General features: G+C 38.5%; 1 protein-coding gene across 7 annotated transcripts in view; it reads right to left on the reverse strand.

Annotated features, from left to right (window-relative positions):
- Window positions 1–12,778: 12,778 nt before the first annotated feature.
- The window catches only part of ERCC6L2 (ERCC excision repair 6 like 2), a 58,090-nt gene continuing 45,928 nt past the window's right edge, over window positions 12,779–24,940 (reverse strand). For 4 of the 7 annotated variants that reach the window (XM_037372968.1, XM_037372969.1, XM_037372970.1 and 1 more), the window contains 2 exons: window positions 15,934–16,121; window positions 12,779–14,048 (listed from right to left, as the gene is read on the reverse strand). In XM_037372968.1, the coding sequence (XP_037228865.1) occupies window positions 13,076–14,048; window positions 15,934–16,121 (1,161 nt within the window). In that variant the 3' untranslated portion in view covers window positions 12,779–13,075. The other 3 variants (XM_037372972.1, XM_037372976.1, XM_037372974.1) reach the window with 3 other exon arrangements.

The following is a 24,940-nucleotide window of genomic DNA, read 5'->3' on the forward strand; positions in this document are numbered from 1 at the left end:
GACTGCACAACGTGCTTCATGTCACACCCCCATCCAGTGCTCACCGTTTGGGCAGATCTGTCAACCAGCCCAGCAGAAGATCTGCTGCAGGGTGATACACCACCTAAGAAAGGAAGCACAGTTTCTCAGATTAGGTCCACAGCAACCTGGGTCCACCACAGACATTTACCTCCCTTGTGTCTCAGTTTCCCCATGGGGAAAAAGTAACTAGGGACAGATGCAGATCCAACGTCAAAGGGAAGGCTGAGCCTGCCTCCTCCTTCCCATGTGGAAGATGTGATGAGGGAGGTCTTGTGGCACTGGGCTGTGAACACAGACAAGAACTGCACAGTGTCACCTGTTGCTTCCAGCTCCGCGCACCCTGCAAAGACAACATACAACACGACTTTGGCAATTCATCAGTCTTTGGCCTGCACTAAGCAAGTAAGAATTGCTAACATCATGAAGGAAGCAAAAACGTCAAATGCCTCCTCCCTCTTGCTTGTGATTCAACAGCTTCTCGGCAACGTTCATTTCTCCACTCTTTACTCAGAATGTGAGACCCTTGGGACTTAATTAAACACTGGCACTGGCAAGTGAGAAGCATTCAAAGCTGCATTCTGGGTTGCAAAGGTCTCAGCAAAATCCTCCATGTAGAGCCTGATGATTTCCTCTCTCATGCCACAATGAAGCCTGAACCTCTCTCCTCGGGAAAAGGCCTTTAGCTCTGCACTTTGCTAGACCTCTGAGAGGTGTAGGTCCACACTGTGCTACCCAGGGCAAGGAGATCATTGCTTTGTACCTGTCACAGGATGCCTCAACCAAATTACATTACTGTGCTTTACCCTGCCTAGGCTTTCACAGATCCCGATCTCTCAGGCTCTAAGATTTCTGTCTGAGATTCACTTTAAAAGAGTTTCTTACATCTTGATTTATCTCAGAGCAGTAACAAAGTTAATCCTGTAAATACATGGGTCAGACAGTTGGGGTCTTGGCTCCACTGCTAATTTGGAGTAAATCTATCAAGATCAGTGATATTCTGATCACTGAATACTGGACTGAAAATAGAATTTTGAGTACTCAGCCCTATTCTGGCTGAGTAATTTCCAATTAGATGTATAGTAACATTTTGTAAGGCTCCCTGGTGCTGTCCTGTCATTTGAGTTTCACCCATAGTTGCTGGTTTGGTTCATTAGCATCCTGACTGCATTCTGGGAATTTTTTTCCTAGTTTTGGCTTTTTGTTTGTTGTTTGTTTTCCTGCCATAAACTAAACTAATTTATTTCAGATGCTGAGATTTAGCACAGAGTTAGCATTTGCTACAATAATGCTTTGCTGCTGGACATCCACAGGTCGAACCATTTACTTATGTTGGACACCAAAATAGCTTGACACAAGGAGTCTTTGGATTAATCTTTTTGGGGGTGACTATAATGATTTAGCACCACATTTGATTAAAGGAAGGTGAAATGCTGAATAAACTACGACCAACACATCACAGGGGACTCCTAGCAGCACAATCAGTTCATTTAATCATTCCCCAGTGCTCTCCCTGGACTGATCAGACAGCACCTTTACAGACCAAGAGCTATAATTCACAGACAAGAACATTAATGTTAATTAAGGTGTGACTGCTTAAACTTCTGTGGCTTTTTTCCCTGCTCTTCCCTTGGTTGGCCACAACTGTTCAAGTGTTGCTGAAGGTTATTCTGTTTAAGTATTAAAAAATGCTTAGCTAAATAGGTTAGCTTATTTGCTTTTGCTGATAGTAGCAGTCCACCCACAGAGCCCTTTCAAATCTTTTCAGTGTTTTGGAAACTGGATAAGGGACTTATTCAGTGACGTGCAAGTTTTGCCTGAGCCAGGAATGAAACGTGCATTTCATGAAATGAGAAATAACCTCAGACCACACACAGAGTGTAATTTCTGAACTCTGGCTCAGGCTCTCTTCCCCTCGTCCCTGTGCACACATACACACACTCCTGCTAAAAAACAAGATGATGACTGACATCCCTAAATCCTTTAAGCATTCTTCTGCAGCTAAGAGCAGAGGGAGGTTTTCAGAGCTTAGGTGGCTCATTATTAGCAACAACCTGATGAAAAAATGGATTACTACAGTATGTGCATACCACACCAAAGAGAAATAGCAAAAAGTCTATGCCATCTAAACACAGCTTTCAAGAGGAGAAACTGCTGATGCAAACATATTACAGCTATTTTTACTGCATAGAGAGATGACAAAAAGTCCTTCCCACAATTTTCCTAAAGAATATTGTTGGTTCTGTCACTCCTTGTTTAGTTAAGCCAAAATCATTGAGTGTTTAAAATATGATTTTCCATTATAATCCAGAGAAGTAAACCAGACAAGTTTACTGCATACAAAAAACTCACATCCTTTCCTCCCCCAAGCACAGGAACTATGTTGCATGGCTGGTGAGAATGAACTACAGAAAGAACAGGCAAAGGGCAAACTTTTCCGCAGTTGCTACTCCATTGCTTCAGTATCACCTCCAGAGCTTAATTCTCCACAGCCTTACAGCAAGCGAGTGCACTTAAATACTGAGACACTGGCCAAACCCCTGCTCAGCAATCTTTAAATATTTCCTTTGATCTGGTCTAAAAGAAGCAGCTTCATTGCCTCCAGCAGGTAAGGAGTTCTCCTGTGTTACAGTTGCAGCACCTCTGCTGAACTGCCCCTGCAGAGCTTAAAATTCAAAACCAAATGTGCTTACAGACTGGCTTCTGTACTTCATTCATTGCTTTGTGCCCGATCAGTAATGCTATCATACAAGTAAGCCATTGATACTTACTCTATCATCCTGGGTACTCTGTATCTGCTTATGCATACAAATACATATACATCTGTACATGTATACAAATGCAAGTACGTCTGTACTTGTATTATACACACTGCTCTTACTTCCAGCAATAGCTGAGCTTGCTTAACACTTTCCATTATAGGGCCCTGCTTTCAGTTGTTTATAACTTAGCCAAACTCTAAATGCTCAAGCTGAAATTTTCCATGCTGAGTGTCTGCGTCAGGCTGAATTTTTTCTGGTAAATTTCAGCTAAAATAGTACAGCTGTTCTGAATGTTGGGTTAAAGGGGTGCAATCTGCCTTCCTCCTTGTTCTTACAGCCATTTCACTGAGAACCTATTTTGTCTGCATGCTTTGGGAGAGATCCTGAGGATGGGAAAAGAAGTTACCTTACTGCAAAGGATCAGACTGTCAGAGTCATGCCCAGTACTAGCCTTCAGAAAACCTTGGCCAAGTTACAAAGTTTTACAAACTGTGTTTTATCCATGCTCCATATACATCTCCTAGAAAGTACCATCATGATTTTCTGAGCACTTCACTGAAACAGAAGATGACCTTGACCTCACACACTTTCTCCATGTCCACCACCAGACTGTGTGTGCATCCTTCCCACAAATGAACTGAGCATCCCAATTACAAAAGGAGCTGTAGGGCAGTTCGGGACTTCTCATGCAATTTCTGGTCCTGACCCCCAGGAGCTGCTGTGGCACCAGAACTGAGAGCTGAGAATTCTGCCCCTTGTACCATCAATAGTCGTTCATGGTGCCCATGCACTACACTTGAGGAAGCTCGTTAGCTTGGAAACAAGCCAAAGAGCTTGGGGTAACAAGAAGAAATGAAAAAGCAGAGCAGACTCCAAGAGACAGACGCAACATAGCCAGGGCATAATGATCCATTGTGTTAATTATACTAACACTGTCCCCAGAATGTAGAATAGAACCAAGAATTCACAAATGCCAGCACTCTTGTTTTCAATCAGATTCTGTGACACCTACTAGCAAGTACATCCTTTCTTCCCCTAACTGCCTGGCCCACAGAAGTGATTGTACTGCTTCCTGCTATTAGCCACCCCAATCAGTCAAGTAATAGAAATTGTGGTTCTAAAAGTCCATGATGATCCATGTGGGAATCAATCACTTTGGAGTAACAGAATTCCTTTTGGATTTTGGTTTTATTTAAAAGTTTTCAAAAAGCACATTGTCAAAAGCTGCACTAGAAATATTAGTTATAAAACCACTCAAAAGTTACAAAATTACAGCATTACCAATGCTCCACTGGTGTAAATGCATTATGGTATAGTCTTCAACTGTACGCTCACCAATACCAACTTTTAACCAAGGACATCACCCTTCTTCTCTGCAGAGGACACACCATTTTTGGAAAGATCCCTTTACATCTTTCCCTTTCAGATTTGCAGTTTTTCCCTATGACTGTGCCAGCATAAAGCCGAGAATGAAGAAATTCCAGGTTGCACCCTAGATCAGCTGCAGCCTCTGCAGCTGTGAAGAGGCCACAGCTGCACAGTGGCTACCATCGCAGCTCACCCAAACCAAGCTACTGGGTAGCTGTAATCTTTTCTAGTTAATTCCCAGTTCCCTGCCTGAACAAAAACAAAAGGTAGAGCCAGACACGTATCACAGACTTCATGTCTGTTACCCTGTAATCCTGCAAGGCTAAAAATGGAAGTTCTCCGCTACTGGGAGGAACAGACTCACTGCAGTTTCCCAGTGGTTCTGGATACCCACTTTTTGCCTCTGAAGGAATGAAACAACAAAAGCTAAACTGGTGACATGATTAAACTACAGTAACTCAATTACGGAAGGTTTTATTGCTTGCTCTGAGTCTTAAACATGATGGTTTCTACTAAGGTGAGCCTTGGGATTTCTATGGTAAGGCGAGTAAAATAAAAATATCTCATTCTATTTTTTTTACACTCCCTTAAACTTTCTAAAATTATTTTCTTACCATGATTCCCCACCCCCACCCCCAACACATCACCCTCAAGACTACCAGGAAACAGCTGTCTGTTCTCATGTTAGAGGCTAAGACTTCATGTACAAGATGAAAAACTATCACCACACTGAACCTACCACCATGGTCTAAACACCTAACCATGCAGAGAAAACACTGCAGCACTGCAAAAAGGCCTAAACTTTTACCTTTCTTGAGCTAAGGGTGGCAGAATAGTTTGATGTTCTGGACATCAGGGTCTCCAGGTGCAAACAGATTCCACATCTTTGGCTTTTTCAGTCACTAGATAGAATTTTACTTTTACTGGTGTCCACAAATATTAACATGTAGAGTGCCTGAATCAAAGCATAAAGGAAAAGATTAACAACTTTAAACAGCTTTCCTCATTATTACTGAGGATTTTAACCTTTCCATTACATGAAAAATAGCAAGTCAAACTTCCCCCTTTAAGTGCCTTCCTACTGCTTCTATCTTTTTCAATGAAGTGGCATTTATGAAGAGAATCCTTTCATATGTATCCAGAAATTTTTCAAGAGAAATATTATAGTCTTGGCCAAGCACATTTTCCTACTTAACTTCTTCTTCCTTGTTTGTGTGGGCAACTCACAAAGAATCAGAGGTGAATGCCACTGAATTCAGGTTTTGCTATGGATGCAAGTTATGATTTTTCAGTGTTCTCTTAGCAGCCTAAGGTTTCTGAGTTTGAAACAAGTGCCATCACATGGTGAATTACCCAGTTATAACAATTTGATAGAACATAGAATTCTAAACCAGAAAACTATTCAACGTTCCCAAGGTTTGGTCTGAAATATGCATGTCACACAACCATTTCTCTCCATGTATGTTAGAAGCTGATTATATTGTATAATCTACAATATAACTGTAATTATACTATAGATATATCATATATAGGTAGAGTATATAACATACAGAGCATGTATATATATTTTATATATATCTATAGGCCCGTTTATCCTGGACAAAAGAAGACTTGAGAGGGGATCTTACCAATGTACACAAATATCTTATGGGCAGGTGTCAAGAGGCTGGGGCCAGTCTCTTTTCAATGATGCCCAGCAACAGGACAAGGGGCAACAGGCACAAACTGCAACACAGGCAGTTCCACCCGAATGTGAGGAAAAACTGGTTTACCTTGAGGGTGACAGAGCACTGGGACAGGCTGCCCAGAGAGGCTGTGGAGTCTCCTTCCCTGGAGACATTCAAAACCTGTCTGGATCTGATTCTGTTCAACCTGCTCTAGGTGAACCTGCTTTAGCAGGGGGTTGGAGTAGATGGTCTCCAGAGATCCCTTCTAACCCTTACCATTCTGCAATTCTTTGATTATACATAAGTACATATATCTTAGTGTATATATGTAATGTATTATCTAGCTAATGATTCAGGCATGTAGTGTTATAAAGTAACGATGTCCATTTCAAGGAACTTAGATTCTGGTTTGTCAAACACTGCATAGACTGACACTTCAGAAACAGAACAGAACCTTAACATTTAATTAAAGAGAAGATATTTCTTGATACTCCCTCCAAGTAAAAGACTCTTAAACTAGAAGTAGCATATTGTAATACAGCATTATATATAACCACAAGTACAAAACAGTGGGGGGCAGACCGGGAGGCGAGAGAAGCCTGAATTACTCTAGCTATGCTATTACAGTATCTGCATGTAGAAGGACCAAGCCAAGTTCACATCTGAATCTACTGCAGAGGTGATGAGACCAAAGCAAAAAAGAGAAGTTTTAAGAAAACAGCTTTCTCAAAGGTACTTAAATTACATTCCCAATTAGACCATAGTATGAATTTGTTTTCTTTGCCATGAATTATAAACCAGAACAACTAGAAACTGTGCTGGAACTTCCATCATAGCCTGAATCACACAGAGGCCACTGCTGCCGACAGTTGTGAGCGTTTACCTCAAAAAATATAAACAGACATCTGGTATTTGTTTTTAAAGTAACTGGCATAGAATGACTTTCAGGGTGATACAGGAGATCATGTTTACATGAGCATTCACTTGATGGAAACAATATCAAACCACAGGGGAAGAAAATCCCTTTAGTATAAACAGTTCTGTTGAAGTAAAATACAGATTCATTCTGAGTTGATCTGGGTTCGTTTAGCATTTGAAGTATCCCCACTGTTTTGCCATTGTCTTTAATAGATGCAGCATTAGGGATTGTGAAAGTTGATAACAAATGTTTAGCCGCTGGAACATGCTACAGCAGACCAGTGCAAATTGTAAAGTAATTATGCTGCACACGTGCATTTTCAGAAAACAATGCTTTGGCGCAGCAGGCCTGCTCATGATCCAGACTGCGTAAGTTATGTGTGCAATCTCAATTCAGTTATACTGCGTGTAGACATGTAGACACAAGGTCAGGTCCCGACTGCTCCATTCCATCCTCTCAGCTCAAGCGAACTCAAGGAACAATTGAGATAATCTGTCCTCAGTTATCATGCATATACAACATGACTGCATTCTATTACTTCTTTAATTTTAGAGCACAATCTTCACTTGGTCTTTGAAAAAGGGAATTCAACTTTTTGGATGCCAATTAAACAAATGTTGGGATGTCACGCAAACAACTCTGAAGCCCTCCAATTATCTTGTTTAGATGTACTTTTCTCCTCTTTCAGAATCAGCTGGCAGAATCACACACAAGATACAGACTCATTTAGCAAGTAGCCTCCTATGATCCACACATGATCTACAGGAAAAGAGGCATACCTATAAATGCTCTGAACCACTGCCTATATCTCTCTTGTAGATTGCCCATCTAGACAACCATTTTCAATAGCAGGAAGTGAATTTTCCAACTTACCTTAGGCCAGTTATCTACTCTTCAGGTGCCTTAATCAGGAAGGTAGATTCTAGCACAGAGTCTACTTAGATGGTCATTACTCTTCTTTTATAGGATGCACTGAATCAGATGTACTGCACAGTGGAATATGCAAACACAAGGAGAGAGTTTTCATAAGAATATTCTTTTGTTGCATATACTGGAAAGTATGCAGTGAATAAAATATGCAGGGCACTGCAGGAACACAAAAATACATAGCAGCAAAGGCAATTAAATGCTTCCTTGGAAGAACAGAACCCTCTCCTGGTGTTAAAATTCCTACTCAAGTACTTTTAAACCATCTTTTTCATACATAGTAACTGTATTGCTGTCTTTGAAGCATCCAGTGACATTTTGATTATGCTATTACCAAGTTCCCTTCCCTCCTATTAATGCTGCTTTTACTCACTGTGCTGAAGCCATGCACTGGGATTAGTCTGCCTTTCGGTGCTTGAAGTCATAACCTGCTAAATCCGAGCACATACATCCTTTCAAACTGCCTTAAGGCGCTCACAAAACATATGTGAACATCCTAACTTTCTCAAACATACACGTTATCTGAAATCATTCATTCTCCCTCCCCCAGATCAAATATGGTATCTATGTACCATATGGCTACTCCCAAATGTAGTTATAAGCACAGGTCCAGTTTGCAAAACATGCTTGAGATCCAGACTACACTGCAAATCAGACCCAGGACACACACGGTGTTTTAACTAGGTCTGGTGACAGTTTTGTAAACAGGTTGCTGACAGAGCTGCATTTGTTCGCATAGGCAGGGTCAGATTTCTTACTAGTTCACTGGCAACCTGGTCTTTCCTTCCAGTCTAAGAATTTCCATTGAAGGCAATGGTAACTATCAGTACCCCGTTAGGTCAGGGACCCAGAGCCAGACCCAAAGAAACACCATTAAGTGAAAGAACAAGGAAACTGCAACAAGGAACAGTAAAAACCTAGTGAGCCATTTCCAGCTGACAGCTATGATGAAAAAGACAACCTTTTCCTCCTGGCTGATTTATATTGAGAGCAGGTGGTGACTACCACAAGGCTACTTCCTTAGGTTAGGAGGCTGTTACAGTTTCCTTGTAGCCCATCTCCCTGTAACTGTAGGGGAACCTGCACACAGAAGCTGTATGAACTCCACTCCACCATAACCCTAAACACAGCATCCCCCCAAAGCCTCCTTCATTTTAAAAGCCAAATGAAATGATAATGGCAGATTTCAAAGATGACAAAAAAAAAATCTGTTTTTATTATGTGAAGGATATACCTTCAAATACAGGTCAAATAATTCCTTTTTGAGTTTATTCAGATTCTTTTTTTGTAAAGCATACAGACATCTTCTTCATGACAAAAATATTTTATGCTCAGATCCCTAGGGCACTAAATTGCAGTATTTATGGCTTCAGTGATATCCCCTAGTAAAATATATTAAATTTGCACAGGAAGCTACAGAGTGCCATAAATCTTCCTTCAGGAAATCTTCCTGTAGCTCGGTTCAATTGCAGATAACAAATGTATTTCCACAAATCTATCATCAGTACTTGGCATACATGTGAATAAAACATGCAATTCTATGGAGGTTTTGATTTATGTGCATCATCACCTTATAGATGAGAAACGTAATTTCCTGATTACTTCACAAAAATGGTGACAGCTTCGTACTTGGGAATCAGCTCTGCAGTTCAGCCTTCTACTTGTACAGTTCCACTGCTCTGAGGTTCTTCCGAAAGAAGTAAAATGAGAAGTCTTACCTAACTCAACCAGATTTTGCCCTCCCTAGGATCTATTGACTCAGACCATGACTGACAAACCAGTGGCGCTCAGGTGAAGCCTCTCTCTAGTGCCCCAATATCAACTGAAACCAACAAGGTTATTTAGCCCCATCCAGCCCTCGGACTCAGAAGTTACCAGTCCCTCCTTCTGGCCTAAAAAAATACTTTATCATGTAGGTTAAATACTGAGCTCCTGGTTCCAGGTAGTTAAGTCAGATTTCCCAATCAGGTTCTTAGATGGATTCCACTTACAATAAGCACATAATGGTTAACACAGAGACAGAGGAAAGCCTACAACAGCTTCCCATGACCTAAAGCAGAAGCTGGTCCAGATCAAATTTAAGCTTATTTTCCAATGGGCAGTCATCCAGACCACAAAAACTACCACCATTCATAGACTGCTGCTGTGCAGCTTCAGTGTCCAAAGTTTTAAAATTTCATAACATTTACCCTTCACATAAAACAATTTATACAGTACATTCAATGTAAAACCCTGTACTAATACACCATTACATCTGAGATTTCAAAGCTTACAAAACCCAAAGATTAGGTTAAGGCTTCCACAGCAACATGGAGCCCTGGCCTCTTTAATTTACATGTTATGACAAGGTACTCCTTTCGTGTGAGCCCAAAGCACTTAGAAATGTGACAGACTATGCAGCAAATGAGATAGGACATTGCTTATCTTACAACCACTCCTTCAATCTATGAAGCACAGTTTTCATTTGGAAATTTTATTACAGCCAGCATTTCATGAGTAAGATGGTAACTTGTCAGTATGTAGAAAATCCTTACTCCGTACATACTATACTGCTTATTTACAACAACCTCCTTTCTGAAATACTGGTAGTTTATTAAGTACTGGGATGAAAATGAGATCCAGCAGCTTTTTTGTTTTTTCTCCCTCAGTACACCTTGGAAAGTATTTATTATGTTCTACAGAGATGTATAGATTTATCTAGGTTTTCCATCCAAAATGCGAAATAGAACCCCAAGATCCCGTTTCTCACCATCCTAGGAGGAGGAATTAGTATGTTCTGTTAGAGAACTAGTTGAATGGGGTGCAGCCTGTGTATATTCACAACGGGGTAAAAAACATTATTATCTATCATTCTATTTGATAATATGTGCATTTGATACTTGCATCACAGAGAGGAGATATGGTTGAATCTGATCCCAGTTTTAAACATCTTTATCCTGAAAGCTTGGGACTGCAACCCTACATAGCACTAGCGAACTGTTGGGAAAAACTAATGTTTAAAAAGCCCAACATAAAAATTATTTGCCCTGAAAGCTATGAGTGCAAAGTAATAGTACACAAATCTGATGTTGTGAGAAGTGCTATGATCATAACTAGGCCCATTCCAGCTCTGGTGTTGAGGATAAAGTCAAATATGGAAAGCACATGTATACATTTGCTCTGGCTGATACACAGCAGCGAGGACAGGCACCCAGCAGCTGTTATGCCAAAGCCAAAGGAACACACAATACCCAGTACTGCAGACAGAAATCTGCCTATGTAGCAGAGGTGGCATAAAGCAGGGACTGGCACCAGTGCTTTCCTCAGGAATATGCTGCTGTATAAAGAGGCTCAATGAGTAATAAATACTCTTCTCTCACGAGACCCCCACGTGGAGTACTGCAGCCAGGTCTGGGGTTCCTAGTACAACACAGACATGGACCTTTTACAGTGCGTCAAGACGAAGGCCACGAAACTGCTCAGAGGGCTGGACTGAGAGAGTCGGGGTTGTTCACCTCAAGAAGGGAGGTCTCCAGGGAGACCTCATTGTGGCCTTACAAACCTTCTTTAAATATTGAAAGACAGACACAGGACAAGGGGCAGTAGTTTTACACTGGAAGAGCATAGATTTAGGTTAGATACAAGGAAGAAATTCTTTACTGTGAGAGTGGTGAGGCACTGGCACGGGTTGCCCAGAGAAGCTGTGGCTGCCCCATCCCTGGAAGTGTTCAAGGCCAGGCTGGATGGGCTTTCGGCAACCTGATATAGTGGAAGATATCCCTACCCACATCATGGGGGTCGGAGAAGTTCTTTAAGGTCCCTTTCAACACAAACCATTCCGTGATTCTATGATCCTATGGTTCTTGAAATTCCCTTGGCAACTAACTGCTGCGTCCAGTCTAACTTGTGCATTTCAAATGCAGTAAGCAAAATCCTTGTTGAGATGTTCCCAAGACACTCATAGGTTATTCCTGCAGCAGAAACAATAGCAGAAGCAATTAAAGCATAATATTGGAGCAAACTGGTATAGTACAGCAAGAATTACAGTTATTGTTATTAAACATAATACGACTGACAAACCTTTTGACTATCAGCAGAAGCTGAATTCAAGCTGTAATACACTTAACAGTAATATTCAGTGTCAGCAGCAGACTAACAGAAGATTAATTTCCTCAAAAAGCCACTTCATTGTAACTTGAGTATGCACATCTGAATTTAAAGAAATGTGGCCACACAAATGCCCACAAAATTGCTTATACTAAATATTCTTGTTTTAAATAACTACAAAAAAAAATCAATCCACAATCTGCACATGCAATTGCATATTTAAGTACACATGCAACACAATGTGTTTAAATTTTTTCAGAATACAATGCTCATAAAATGGAACTTGTTTCTCTTCTTAAGCAGAGTAAGAAATAACAGTTTTCCCAGTATAAACCATATTTGGCGGTGGTTTTTTTTTCTACCAAATACTCACATAAGTATGTACGTATAAAATACATGAAATCAATGGAGACAACAGTGAGTCTTAATTACTGAATGGCATTAGATTCTTCCTGAAATTCACTAGGAAGCAGTGTGGGTTTTTTAAAATTATTTTAAAAGTCTATTCCCTCTCTTCTTTCCTTGCACAGAAAGATGAACGCCACCAACATAATGTTCAGACCACATAATCTCAAAGACGTAACAGAAGTCTGTACAAAAAAAAAAAGGGGGGGGGGGGGGGGGAAGAGAGGAAATTTGACACCTAGCATGATTTAATGTGCTGTAGGTCCTGCACTGAGAAAAAATGAACAAAAATTGGTGATTCTTCACATCAATCACGCTGAGAAACTCACTGCCATAGGACAGTGAATATAATTAGAAGCTCCACAGCATCAAAGACAGACTCAGCAAAATCACAGGGTGGGAGAAGGGGAGAATCCATCAAAAGCTATTAGACACAAAGGCATCATCCCCATCTCATGAAGTCCCTGTAGCTCAGAAAATATGTGGAATATCATTGTCAAATCCCGGTAATATCACTAGATTCAGCTTTACATGACTGAGGGCTTCCAAGTGTAAGTAAAGGGGAAAAATTACTCAGTACTGCTAATGAGTCAAGGAATATAATCAGAATGCAAGAAAGCAAAGTGTACTCAGAACATTTTAAAAAAGTTTACTTTAAAATTAATATACCATAGCTCACAATATATAGTACATACGCACTACTATGCATACAGGTACTATACATTACATATGCAATTACATATGTAAGAGCATATGTAATGTATTCACATCTGTAAAATGGAAATCCGTATCATGATAAATACAAATTCATGACTTTGCCTTTAATTTCATGGAGGTATCATGTTTTGCTGCACACTGCTAAAGTTGTGGATATTTAAATGTTCAACTAAAATAATTACAGTGCAACTCACATAGAAAAACTTTCATTTTACTACATTACAAGATGTAGCAGTAGACTGTTCATCTGAATCACCTGGACTGTATTTTTTCCACAGAAAATTTTCATTTTTTTTCCAAAGAGAACTTTCACACACTTCTCTCTCTTCTGTCACTGGGGCATGAGGTGCTCTTTCACATAGCTTCTCTATGACTGCTATGTCTGTGAGCTTTTTGAGGCTCTCCTCATTCTGCTCATTCAGCATGTCCCAGAAATCTTTTGGTCTCTCCTTTGATTTTTCTACTTGCCCTGAAGGGAATCTCCTTGGTGATTCTGTAGGCCCATTTCCATCATTTCTGAAGAGGTCATTGAGAACAGAGGTATCTCCAAGTAAGTCCACAAAAGACTTTTTCTTACAAGTCTGAGCTTTTCTCTCCCCATTTTCTGACTGAGACAGGGATCTTTTTCTTGGCAGCTGTGTTCCTTCTGCGTCCTGCTGTCCTTCACAACTTTTTACAGGCAGCACCTCAATTATTTCTGATTTACTGCTTAATGAGCCAGATGCCATAAAATCCTTGAATGCCTGACTGTTTCTCCTTTCGATATGTTGAGTAGCAACAGTGGGTGATTGTTTATATTTTGCATCAACACACACATCTTGCAAGCAGGAGTCATTGTGAAGCTGCTCTACTTCTTTACAGCTCTGCTGGCTCCGAGTTTCTGTAGTTCCATTCAGAAGTAGTCCTTTAGCTGATGAAGACCTAGACTTAGATCTTCCAAAATTAACAATAGATTTTCTTTTTCTAGAATGTGTTACACTCAATTCTCTTTCCTCACAGTTATGTAAAGCTTGTGCTGGTATTTCAGCTGGGAAGAAAAGCTCTATCTCTGGATGCCTGGAAAGGTAGAATTCCTTCAACATCTTCTGCCTTGTTTCTGATGTAGCTTTTGCAATATGTTCTGCAAGTTCTTCCATTGATCCCATATTAAAGTGGGATACCATTTCTTCAAATTGTCTCCTGTAATTATCAATAAAGAAAACCACATTAAACACCTTTAACTAGAAACAAAAGCAGCTTTCAAGCAAGTAATTCAATTTACCTACTTTATATATCCTGGAAAGTAATCACTGAAAGTAACTTCCTTATTAGGAGCACTGTTTGTTTTTATTAGCAAAGAGAAGAAAGAATAATGACCTTAGAAGAACTGAAGTGACTTCTGAATGCCACACTCCAGTGTGGTTCCTCAGTTTACAATCCGAAGACTTAACTTCCAGTGTAGGTAAGATACTGTATCAGAGGACCAGATTTCAGAAGGTATTTAGCCACCAAAAAGATGCAGATGGAGAGATAGCTGGGGGGCTGGGAAAAACAATAGTAGTTGCTCAAACTCCTTTTAAAAAGCTTGCTAAACAAGAGCTGGATAAATACATTCATTCACAGGAGATTGGGACTGTCCCCTCCATCCTATCTAGTGAGCTACGTAATATTTATTTCTGCTAAGAGGCCAAGTTCTAACTGAAGGAGCAAATCCTAATTGAGTTAGCCATAGTCTGGGGTCAGGTAGCCTAACTGGAAGGCTGGAGAGGTAAGTTTATGCTCCCTTCTCAGAGAAAGGATATGAAACGTCTTGCCTGTCCAGTGTGAGGGCTCCAATAGGCAGTGAGATTTAACCCTGTTTGGCCTCAAATACCGCTCGACGGGCTAGCTCCAGCTATACCTTTTATACAGGGTGACTGCAGACAGCTTCCCACTCCACCTTGCTACTGCAACACAAACGGAGGCACCTAATCATCTTCACATTCATTTACAGCACAGCCAGATGTACTACAAAGTCTAACTGAGCCAGGTGCTAACAGATGACTCGCCTCTCATTTAAGAGTCAACATGCTTTAAGCTTTTTGCTAGACATGGCTTTAGGATCTTGGAATAATAATCTTAGTCTCTTCATTGCCTTTGAAAAATTTACCCCAAAAAACTATTGATAACTATGATTACAATTCTGAGTATTTTTAGCATGAAGGGTTCTCCCATATCTGCCTCTCAAATATTTAGAATTTTCAGTATCTATAATAGTAAGCACGTCTGGCATTTCAACAATAACAGTTTGGATAGCTGAGGCCAGCAAGCTAATATGACAGATTCTGAACATTTACAGGTATTACCTAGATACCAACCCTCATGCAGTAACTTAACTGTTTCAAGGCCAGATTGCAAATACATACCAAATCCCAGTTCTATGGGTTTGCCTAGTTAGCTACAGCTTTCTGCTTCCTATTTCCACATACCGTCTGGCTAATGTTATTGAACTTCCATCTCTGTATGAACGGAATTTAAGTATTTATATTAATAATAGCGATAGTCTGGGGAAAAAGGAAAAATGGGAGATAGAAAAAGTATTATCTTTCAAAAAATGAGTGGGGAGACAAAAACATTAAAAAATATTAAAAAATGTTGAGCCCCATGTTAAAAAATAAACATGAAGTCCGATTTTTTTTTTTTTAATAGTCTTTCAATGAAAGTGATGAAATCAGGGCAAAACGAGTATGCAGTCAGAAGCTCACATTATAGAAACAAGAAATTGTACAAAGTTTAAACACTGGTTTGTAGTACTGCATGATGCACACAACATGAACACTTGTGGTGATGATATCTGCACAGCTATGTAATATACATAGACATTAAATCAACACATTAAAGTGATCTGTGTGTTCAATTTGTTTTATTCATCGATTATGGCACACTTTGTATAGTGTGAGTGGAAGATTCCCATTAGTTCTGCTCTTCCCATAGAAAATAATCAGAATTCCCCAAGTATGGCTGGAACAAAGACAAAAGCAACTTCCCAGAGGGAAGTTCATTTCAACCTTAGAATTTTAACTTCATCTCACCAAAACAGTCTTACCTGCGGATTCCTTTCGGTGTCTTCCCAAGCAAGAAGATGGTTGAACCTACTCTGTGTACTTTTTTGTTTTTCTGGGTAATAGGATGCATAACATACAGGTGATGTGGATTACTGTTTGTCAGCATTTCTTGCCCTCCCTTAACAATGTTATTCTCTGCTGTGTCACCTTCTGAGTCTTCCTCTTTTTTCTAGTAAAATGAGACATAGAAATCATCAAAACAACCATGTTTCTGACTTAATGATAAGTTCTATTGTGCCCAATTCTGCCACTCTTAGCTAGCACTCAATGGTTTGAATGTTAAGACAGATTCAGAGCTGCAGTGTAGACTCCCTGCTCAGTCACAAACTTCCAGGGACACTGAAAGCAAGTCTTGGGTTCTCCAAGAGTAAGGTGGGCTATTTTTCCAAACAGGTTAATTGTGAGCTAAACAAAAAATCTCTTAATTTCTCTAATGTAAAAACAGGGGTCGTACAAATACTTAATCCTGTGCCACAGGACCCAAATATCAGTTACACACTTCAAATATTACTATAAAACAGAATATGTCCAAGTCTTATCTTAACAGATACATAAAAGCTTCCTGGATTCATTTTATCAAGATTAGTGGATTATTTGGAATCACTACTTCCTGCCTGTCAACATATGTTACACAATTTTTGCACAGTATATGTTCAGAACTCTTAGTTAATTCAGCTATTTAACACTTGAAGAAAAATATAAATAATCACATATTGAGAGATAACAAAGTTAAGGTAAAAACATTTTTGTCAGTATCACAATTTCTAACACAGTTATTCAGAATTGTAAAGTATTTTGAAAGAGGTATCACTATATTCGTGTAAAGGAACAAGAAAAAAATTACACGACAGTTTCATTATAATAATGGTAAGATTAAAACATTAACAATCCTGTGACATTTCTTAAAGTGAGAATGTCAATTTTAAATGTAATAGCTATAAGAAGCTAATGTTTTGATCAGTTCCAGTAAGATTGTGCTACAGATCAACTCATCATGCATTGACAGTCAAAGTCTTGCACAAAAATATAATCCTATCTACACTTTAGTTATTTCTCAGAAATTCTCATAAAAATTTCCCCTTGGCCAAAAGGCAAGCCAAGGAAAATGCAAAAATTGTGTTTGAAGAGCAGGGAAAAAACAGAACACCCCCTCCCAAAATCATATTACCTTCTTTTTTCCCCCCAGATGAGATCAGCAGAAAGAATAAATGCCCAGTCAGTCCCCCTACTAATGTTACTTTAAAGATGAAAACACAAACTGTGTTCACACCTTGTCATCTGTAGTTCAGAATTTGGTTTTGGATCTACAGTGTTTCTTCCCAATGTGTTTCTATTTGATCCATGTCCACTTATTTCCATGGGCTGTTCACAATGTTCTTGAGCTTTAAGATCTCACATCTGTTCTCAATCCATTACTTAGGCAAGTAACCTCAAACTAGTATACAGAGAGAGATGTTAATATTAAGGGACCTAGAGGCATACATTTTCACTCTAAGCTAAATGCACAACTCCAAAGATTAGAATTTCACTGTACTATTAGAAGTTATATTACACAAGCTGAAGCCAAGACCACAATTAAGATAAAAACCCTATCCTCCCAATAATGTTATGATGATAGTAACCAAATAAAGACTGAATTAGCAGATGTATACAGAATTAGCAAGATAACTGAGAATTCTTATGCTGTAGATAACATTTAAGATGTTTACATGTATTTTTTTTTCTAAGATATGCATGGATAATATAGAACTTTACTTGGAAAATCTATTTTTAAAAAGCAAGCAATGCTAGTTTTAACATATATTTATTGTTAAATATGTATTTATTGGGATGGTATTTACATGAAAAATATTCATAGTATTTAGATCTTACTGTAAGACCTAGCATATTTGTCACTCTGTCAGGAAACCAGGATTGTGCAATTTAATTCAAGCCAGCATAATCTGCATAGAATACAAGCCTGACCATGTCAATGCCTGTTTTAAAAGTATTTGAAACCCCCATAAACGTGCATCCATCTACCTCTTATTAAACAAGACCAAAGTATATGAGGCAGCAATACTTTGGTCTACACATCTGTTCAAACATAGAAGACTGAAAAACTCTTTCGGAAAAAAGCCAAATGTTGTAAACACACTGAATGCAGAAAGGACTGCTAATTGCAAATAAACTCACAAATGGCATACTTAGTTCTGGAAGTACAACATTTTCAAGCACAGTGACCCACACTGCCACACCTGAAAGAACAACATCAAAATACCACCATATACAAACAAAGAGCTCCTCTTCTACCTAAATTAACTGCTTGAAGTTTTTTCCTTAAGGTAGAAAAAATTACTATAAACAAGTTGCCCCAAGAGCTGCAGGAACTAATGCCAGTGAAACCTCATGGCTACTGTGAGTTAGTCTTGAAAAACTTATCTTGGCTCTCTGGAGCAAAGCCAATTGGTGAAATGGCACCCAGTTAGGCTGAAACACAACTGGCTCTGTTGAAACTGTAAACATTTTAGCAAGTTTGCCAACTTAAATCCAGCTCCCAACTCCCAAATCCAATAATTTCTTTTTAAAAAATAATAAATATTTTGTCAGCAAAATGATAACACTTCAGGTTTTTTTAAGATGTCACCATGTTCACTGAAGGTCAAATCTGCAGTTTGTTACTCTGAGCAATACATGGATGGGGGTCTAGGTAGAGGTAAGCTTTACACACACAGGTGAAAAATACTCCACGGATCTTTTTATTAGCATTACCAAAAAAAAAAAAAAAAAGACAATTTCAGTCAACGTTCCAGCACTGTCAACTTCCCACTGCTTTCTTCTGAATCTGACTTCATGTGTTACTCCCCTTAATTCTTCTCTTCCATGGCAGACTTCTGATTCTTTCAATGTTTGCCTTTAACTCACTGATTGAAATCTACTTCACAATGAAAAATTCCCTTTCAAGAGCTTTCTATTTTCTGTTCCTCAAGCACTTCCTCTACGAAACTATTGTGTGTGCCCCCCCATTATTTGCTCCTACATTAAATCCCATGTTGACTTTACAGCACTGGCCTTGTTCACCTGAATTATCATACACCTCATACGCATAAGGCAATCTCACAAAGCAAAACTGAAATGAATACAGTATGATTCAGCTAGGAACCTCTGACTCTTATTCTTACACTATGGGAACTAGGGCATTTAATCAATTATTGAATGTCAGATCCTTTATGAATTAATAAGTGTTATGCATGGAATAGTAAAGGAAACAAAAATCCTTCAACACAAGTATTCTGTACATTTGGAAGTTCAAATTATCTTTAACTTAAAGTACTCCATATTAATTAATGTAACTACGTAAGTACAAGGGTTGCTGAACTTGTTGAAAGAACGTTTTAATGATGTAAGATCTGACTACAGCATTTTCAAATCATTACTGGAAAACTGGAAAGACAACAGTGATCAGTCCATAAGCATATCTCAGTACTATAAGGTAACTGTGATTCAACAGAAATAAAGAAGAATTAAGAACAAGCCAATTTTTTTTTTTTTTGTCTAAAAAATCCAGCTCTTTTGCCAAATAGCAAGTCTGGCATTGCTTTATGGTTCAGCCATGTAACTACTGGAAAATGTTAATCAATTTAACATAGGGAGTAGAAAAATAGTCAAAAAGCTAAAATGACATAAATAGTGACTAAAGTTCTTTCTCATGGAATTAAGATTCCATCCAGTACCTAAATAAACAATAGCATGTTTTTCTCTCACACTAAAATGTAAATATGCTTAAAAGTTTCAGCTACATGATTATGGGCAACTTATTCTGAATGACAACACTAAAATCAAAGTACAGAAATCCAAAAGCATTCTTGAAAAACATTATACCATCAAACATATACACATACTGTATGTTAAAACATATTCTTCATGTACTGCATAGCACATCATCTGATTAGCCTTCTGAAATACATGACACAAAGCTAAAGAAATACTTAGTATAGCATACAATATCTGCTGTACGTATTTTAAAAGATTTTTTACAAAAAAAAAAGGACAGCAATCATGAAAGCAGTTAGTCTTTACTAAATGTTTAGCTACATTGAAGACTGTAAGTATTTGCAGTGCATGTAATGAAATCTCCACTGTTCAAAGTAGAAAAGTCTCACCTGAACTTGACCACATACTTATTGGTAGTCTAATAAATTAAATGTGCCTATACTAAATTACCTGTACTACCATCATACATTTCTGTATTCTTTACATTTCATCCTTCCTCAAACCAGGACCTTAGCAGGGGGAGAAAAAAGGTGCAGCAGAATAATGCCTTCAACATCAAAAATGAAAGATTTTGATTGAGTTACTGGATGTAACATTTTTACTACTTTATTCAACTTTGTGCACTTCCACTTTGTCAGAAAATCTTACCAGAAATTTCAAAAGAAATAAATTATTTTCAAAGGCATCCCAATTAGACAAAGGCCACAGATGCAAGTTGTTTTGTACACAGCAACATTTTTTTGATTCAAAAATTACATAAGAAAAAGTTACACTACAGAAATAGCCAAGTAAACGGAAAGACAAAGTTAATGAAAATACAGTAGAATGAAATTGTGAAGTGCTATTGTGAAACTAGTGAAAATAATATGCAGAAGTGCAGCTATTTCTTCTTGTTTTATCCTCCTCCTCCCCCTTCATTTACTGCACCTTCTCTGAAGAGGCTTTCCACATAACGTAACAAGAAACAAGATGGGATTATTGTGCAGCTCTGCAGAAAATAGTGTTTGAAGTATTTTAAAAACCCAGGAACTCTTACCATGCATGAAAAAATACTTCAAAGAAAGCATTTATTTTCACGTTTCAGGTTCCATTTAGTCTATGGATTTTTCAACATAAACATATTGTTTCTTTTTTTAACCACAGATCTTTTCCTCCATTCCTTCTTTTGTAATCTATGTCTCTTCTTCTTAAAAGTATGTATCAAGTTTTGGATACCAATGTTTCCCATTTCTTTGAGTTACATATTACATAACGGCTGTAATCAAAAGTCCAGCAAAAATGATAGCATCTGTACATTTAGAGTCCCACAGCAGTTCACATTTAAGGGTAACACTCTTTAAGAAGAATGAAAAAGTGCAGCTGAGCATCAAGCAAAAATTTTAAGTGCCACAATGCAGCAGTCACTTCCACTTAGATATTCCATCTTGAATCTAAACCAACTCCTGGATATGTTAGCTCCGTGTGACAATCTAACTATCTCTTGCTGTGTTTAAAATGGAAGTTCTAAAAATAGTATACACCTACCAAAACCAATTTTTGTCTTTGACAGTACAAAACTTCAGTATCCATTCTTCCTAGAACAAGCATAAAGACTTGGCTCGGCACTCTGCAGAAATGAATGCTAATCCACATATAAGCATCCTCAAACATGACTGAGACAACTGGCCACCTTAGGCCTGTGACTTCCTCTCTTTAGGCCAGGGGTCCTCAAACTTTTTAACCAGGGGGCCGGCGCGCGGATGCAGTGGCAGGCAGCCATCTGCGGCTGCTTGGTTTCCCCCCCAACCCCCGGCGGGGGCGGGGCGGGGCAGGGGGGTCTGTAGATACTGGGGGCTGGATTGAGGAGCCTGCGGGGCTGTATCTAGCCCGCGGGCCATAGTTTGAGGATCCCTGATTTAGACCCTTCAAGCAAGACAGAAGAGAACAGTATTCATCTTTTTTAAGTCCAGCAAGATCAAAATGCATGGAAGAGCAAGTGAGCAGAGGCTAGGAGTAAGATAAGTAGAGAAAAAATATTCAGGAATACTTGTTTTTTAAGCTGTCTCACCCTTACGGCAATTCCTCAAGTCACCGGACTTGGAGGATAATGAACTTCCTTCAAAAGCCTGAATTTAAAGTTGAAAACATGTTTGCATAGTTATTCTTCAGCCATAGTTGTACTGCATCCGATTATCTTACTCTTTTACTGCCTGACTACTGAAAGTGTCACTATGGTAAGTGTATTGCTAGATACTGCCTCCCAGTTCACAATAACCCTCCCTGACTTCCCTGCTCACAGCTGAAACAGTGTTAACAGGCTTTTCTCTTCAGTTATGCATGAAACCACTGCTGCCAGATATCCAGGATACTTTCCATTGCAGTTTCATTGTTTGTTTTCGTTTCTAAAACAAACAAGAAAGTTCTTCTCAAATCTGCCTTGCAGTCACCGAAATCATACAAAAGCATGAAACACAATGAATCCAGTATGACTGTCCTCTTAAAACACAGCTTACAAGCAAGTAACAAAACTTCACACCACATTCTACTTCGTGTTTTCCCACCCCACTCAAAACCTCAGGAAACACAAAAGTTTCCAGATACACTGTGAGTTGCAGTGGGTTTTGGACAATTGTTCAGGTGATACTGCATTTCAATGAATTTACCTACCCTAATTACAATTCTAAATTATGTCAGTTGATCTTTTTTCCCCTTTATAGTTTTCCTTGGTTTGTTCCCTGGGAGCTCTTCCCATAATATGTATGAATTACTATGACTTTTCTATATGCTTTTCTTGAACGTATGCTCCTCTTAAACAGTGCTTTTATTTTATCTATGTTTTACCTACTTTCCAGGACATACAGAAATACCCTGAAATGTTTGCTACCTGAATTTCTTTCTTGGTCTTGTTTGCTTCTCTCTTCTACACATGTCAAAAAAGACTTTCTTCCTAAATTGTTCTGCACGTCAAGGAAGACAAAGTGTAAGTGTCCGCATAAAATTCCATGTAGTTTCTCTAAAATTAGGTCCATATGGTCAAGATAATAAAATAATTGACAATAATGAGACTGTCTCCTAATTTTACCAGATTCTTAAATAAACCAGAACTGCTTTTCTATCCACAGAGGACATGCCACTGAACAAACTATGTACTTCAGAGGGCTATAGTAAGTTACACATTCCATAGTTTGAAATAAGCCTGAATCCTACCATATGTCAGAATGATTTCTGATGTGGACATTAATTTTCCCTCTGAATTCTAATAGTCATTACCTCAATTGTCTTAGAAAATGAAGTTAACCTTAAAATTTTAGAATACTCTAGGACAATCACATTCATACTCAAATTTTCTGAACTAAACAAAGCTACTCAAGATGTTGGCTATGACTACAAATGTATCTAAGATTTGATAGTATCACAGCAGACCAATAGCTGAAATATTCCTCAAGCTATGAAAACTGTTAAGACTTATTCTGGGTCTGAATTTCTCCTTCATAATATTCTGCCAACAACAAGAGACCAGCGTTTAGCTACACCTGCTAATAAAAGTAAATACATTTTTTCAGAGTAATGTGAAGTTATTTTCCCCTCGTGGTCACATCTAGCTTTTCTGCTTGTATAAACTGCGACCAAGGACATTCCATAAACTCTAATCTTTTGCTTGGTAGTGGAGAATTGACTACTAAGTTGACTGAGGACAGACTATGTTTCTCTATTTCACATTTACTTCTGAGTCTGTTTCTTCTCCGATCAGGTAACAGAGCAAGAATTTCTTACTGGGAGCAGTCACTTTCTTGCACCAAAAATCCAATAGTAAATCAACACTGGTATTACTACTGTTGAGAATGAGACAAGATAATCAGCCTGTCTCAGAATTCAAAGCTAAGGTAATTGCTTTTCCAGCAGAAGTGTGTGGACTTGCATCTATCTTCTTCCACCCTCTCAACCCTTCATCAAACAGCAGAAAAACCAAAAAACATATACATACACCATAATGAAAATGCAACTATATGCTTCACAGAATGCCACATATGAACTCACTGCATTTACAAAAAACAACCAAAACCCACACTGAAATGGTTAATTCCATTGTAGACTTAAACAGTAAACTCAAAGCAGCATTACTGGCCAATCATTTAGGAATAACTATTTTAAAACTGAATAGCTTCCCTATTCTGGAAGAGCAAGGGTAACAGAATGTTACCTCACAAAAACCTACTCTTTGTAAACTCGTTGAATCTGAAAGCTGTGCAAACACAATGCAATCAGAGTTACTGTAACTGATAGGAAGTCTTTGTTTAAATAATCTACAAAATGTCCATGTAATACAAATAAACAAAGAGTTCTTAATGACACAACTTTTGTATTTACAGTATTCTCAACATCACTTAAATCTTCATTGGAGATACAAAGGACATGTTTTTTCCAAGGCTGACAGCATGCTTAGTTCTCTCTTTTACACCACATTGCAATAACATAAAGAGGGGTTTACCATTAATCCAGGTTTTACTGCAAAGCATCCCGTTATTTCTCTGTCAAACACTGGCAAGAGTGCCAAATGTCTATCATCCAATTCAGAGGATTAGGCCTTCTTTTATAGTGCAATTCTTGTATGAATTTATAAAAATACAGATATAGTTTCTTAAAGCTGGTCACAGTCTATATTTTGGCCTGAACTCATGCCGCAGAGGTCGAATATGACAGCTGGCAGGAAGCTGAGGGGAGAATACATCCTCCCCCTTTTCAGTCACCACATTTCTGTTGCCATAGTGATTAATCCTCAATTGAATGGCTGTCTTTGTACATTTCTTTTCAGTAAAATTTAAAGTAAACTTAAGTTGAAAACATGCAGTTGACTGAAAAAAAAAAAAAAGACTCCACATATTCAACAGGTACAGTAGATGTCCTTGTGACTAATACTTTCCACACATTAAAAAGTGCAAATTTGCTCTAATGGTGGGGCATTACCATTTTTTCAAATTATTTAGTATGTCCTGTTCCCATTTTTTGTCTTTTTGTGAAGCCTTCAACCCTCCTCCAAAGCCTTCCCCATGCTCCAGCTCCCCCACCAAGATTCCTGTTGAAGAAATACTACCCAAATTCAGCTTTATAGGAACTAGAGAAAACCTATTCCAGATTATGTACCTATGTTAAATGTTTCACATACTGTTTTTGCCAATTAACACAGAAATTAATTAGGAAATTATTAAAGGAATGCAGTTATTTAATTCAGAATAGACTAGAAACATTAGAAGAAGA

The sequence above is a fragment of the Falco rusticolus genome, chromosome Z, assembly GCF_015220075.1.
Source record: "Falco rusticolus isolate bFalRus1 chromosome Z, bFalRus1.pri, whole genome shotgun sequence".
Lineage (NCBI taxonomy): Eukaryota > Metazoa > Chordata > Aves > Falconiformes > Falconidae > Falco > Falco rusticolus.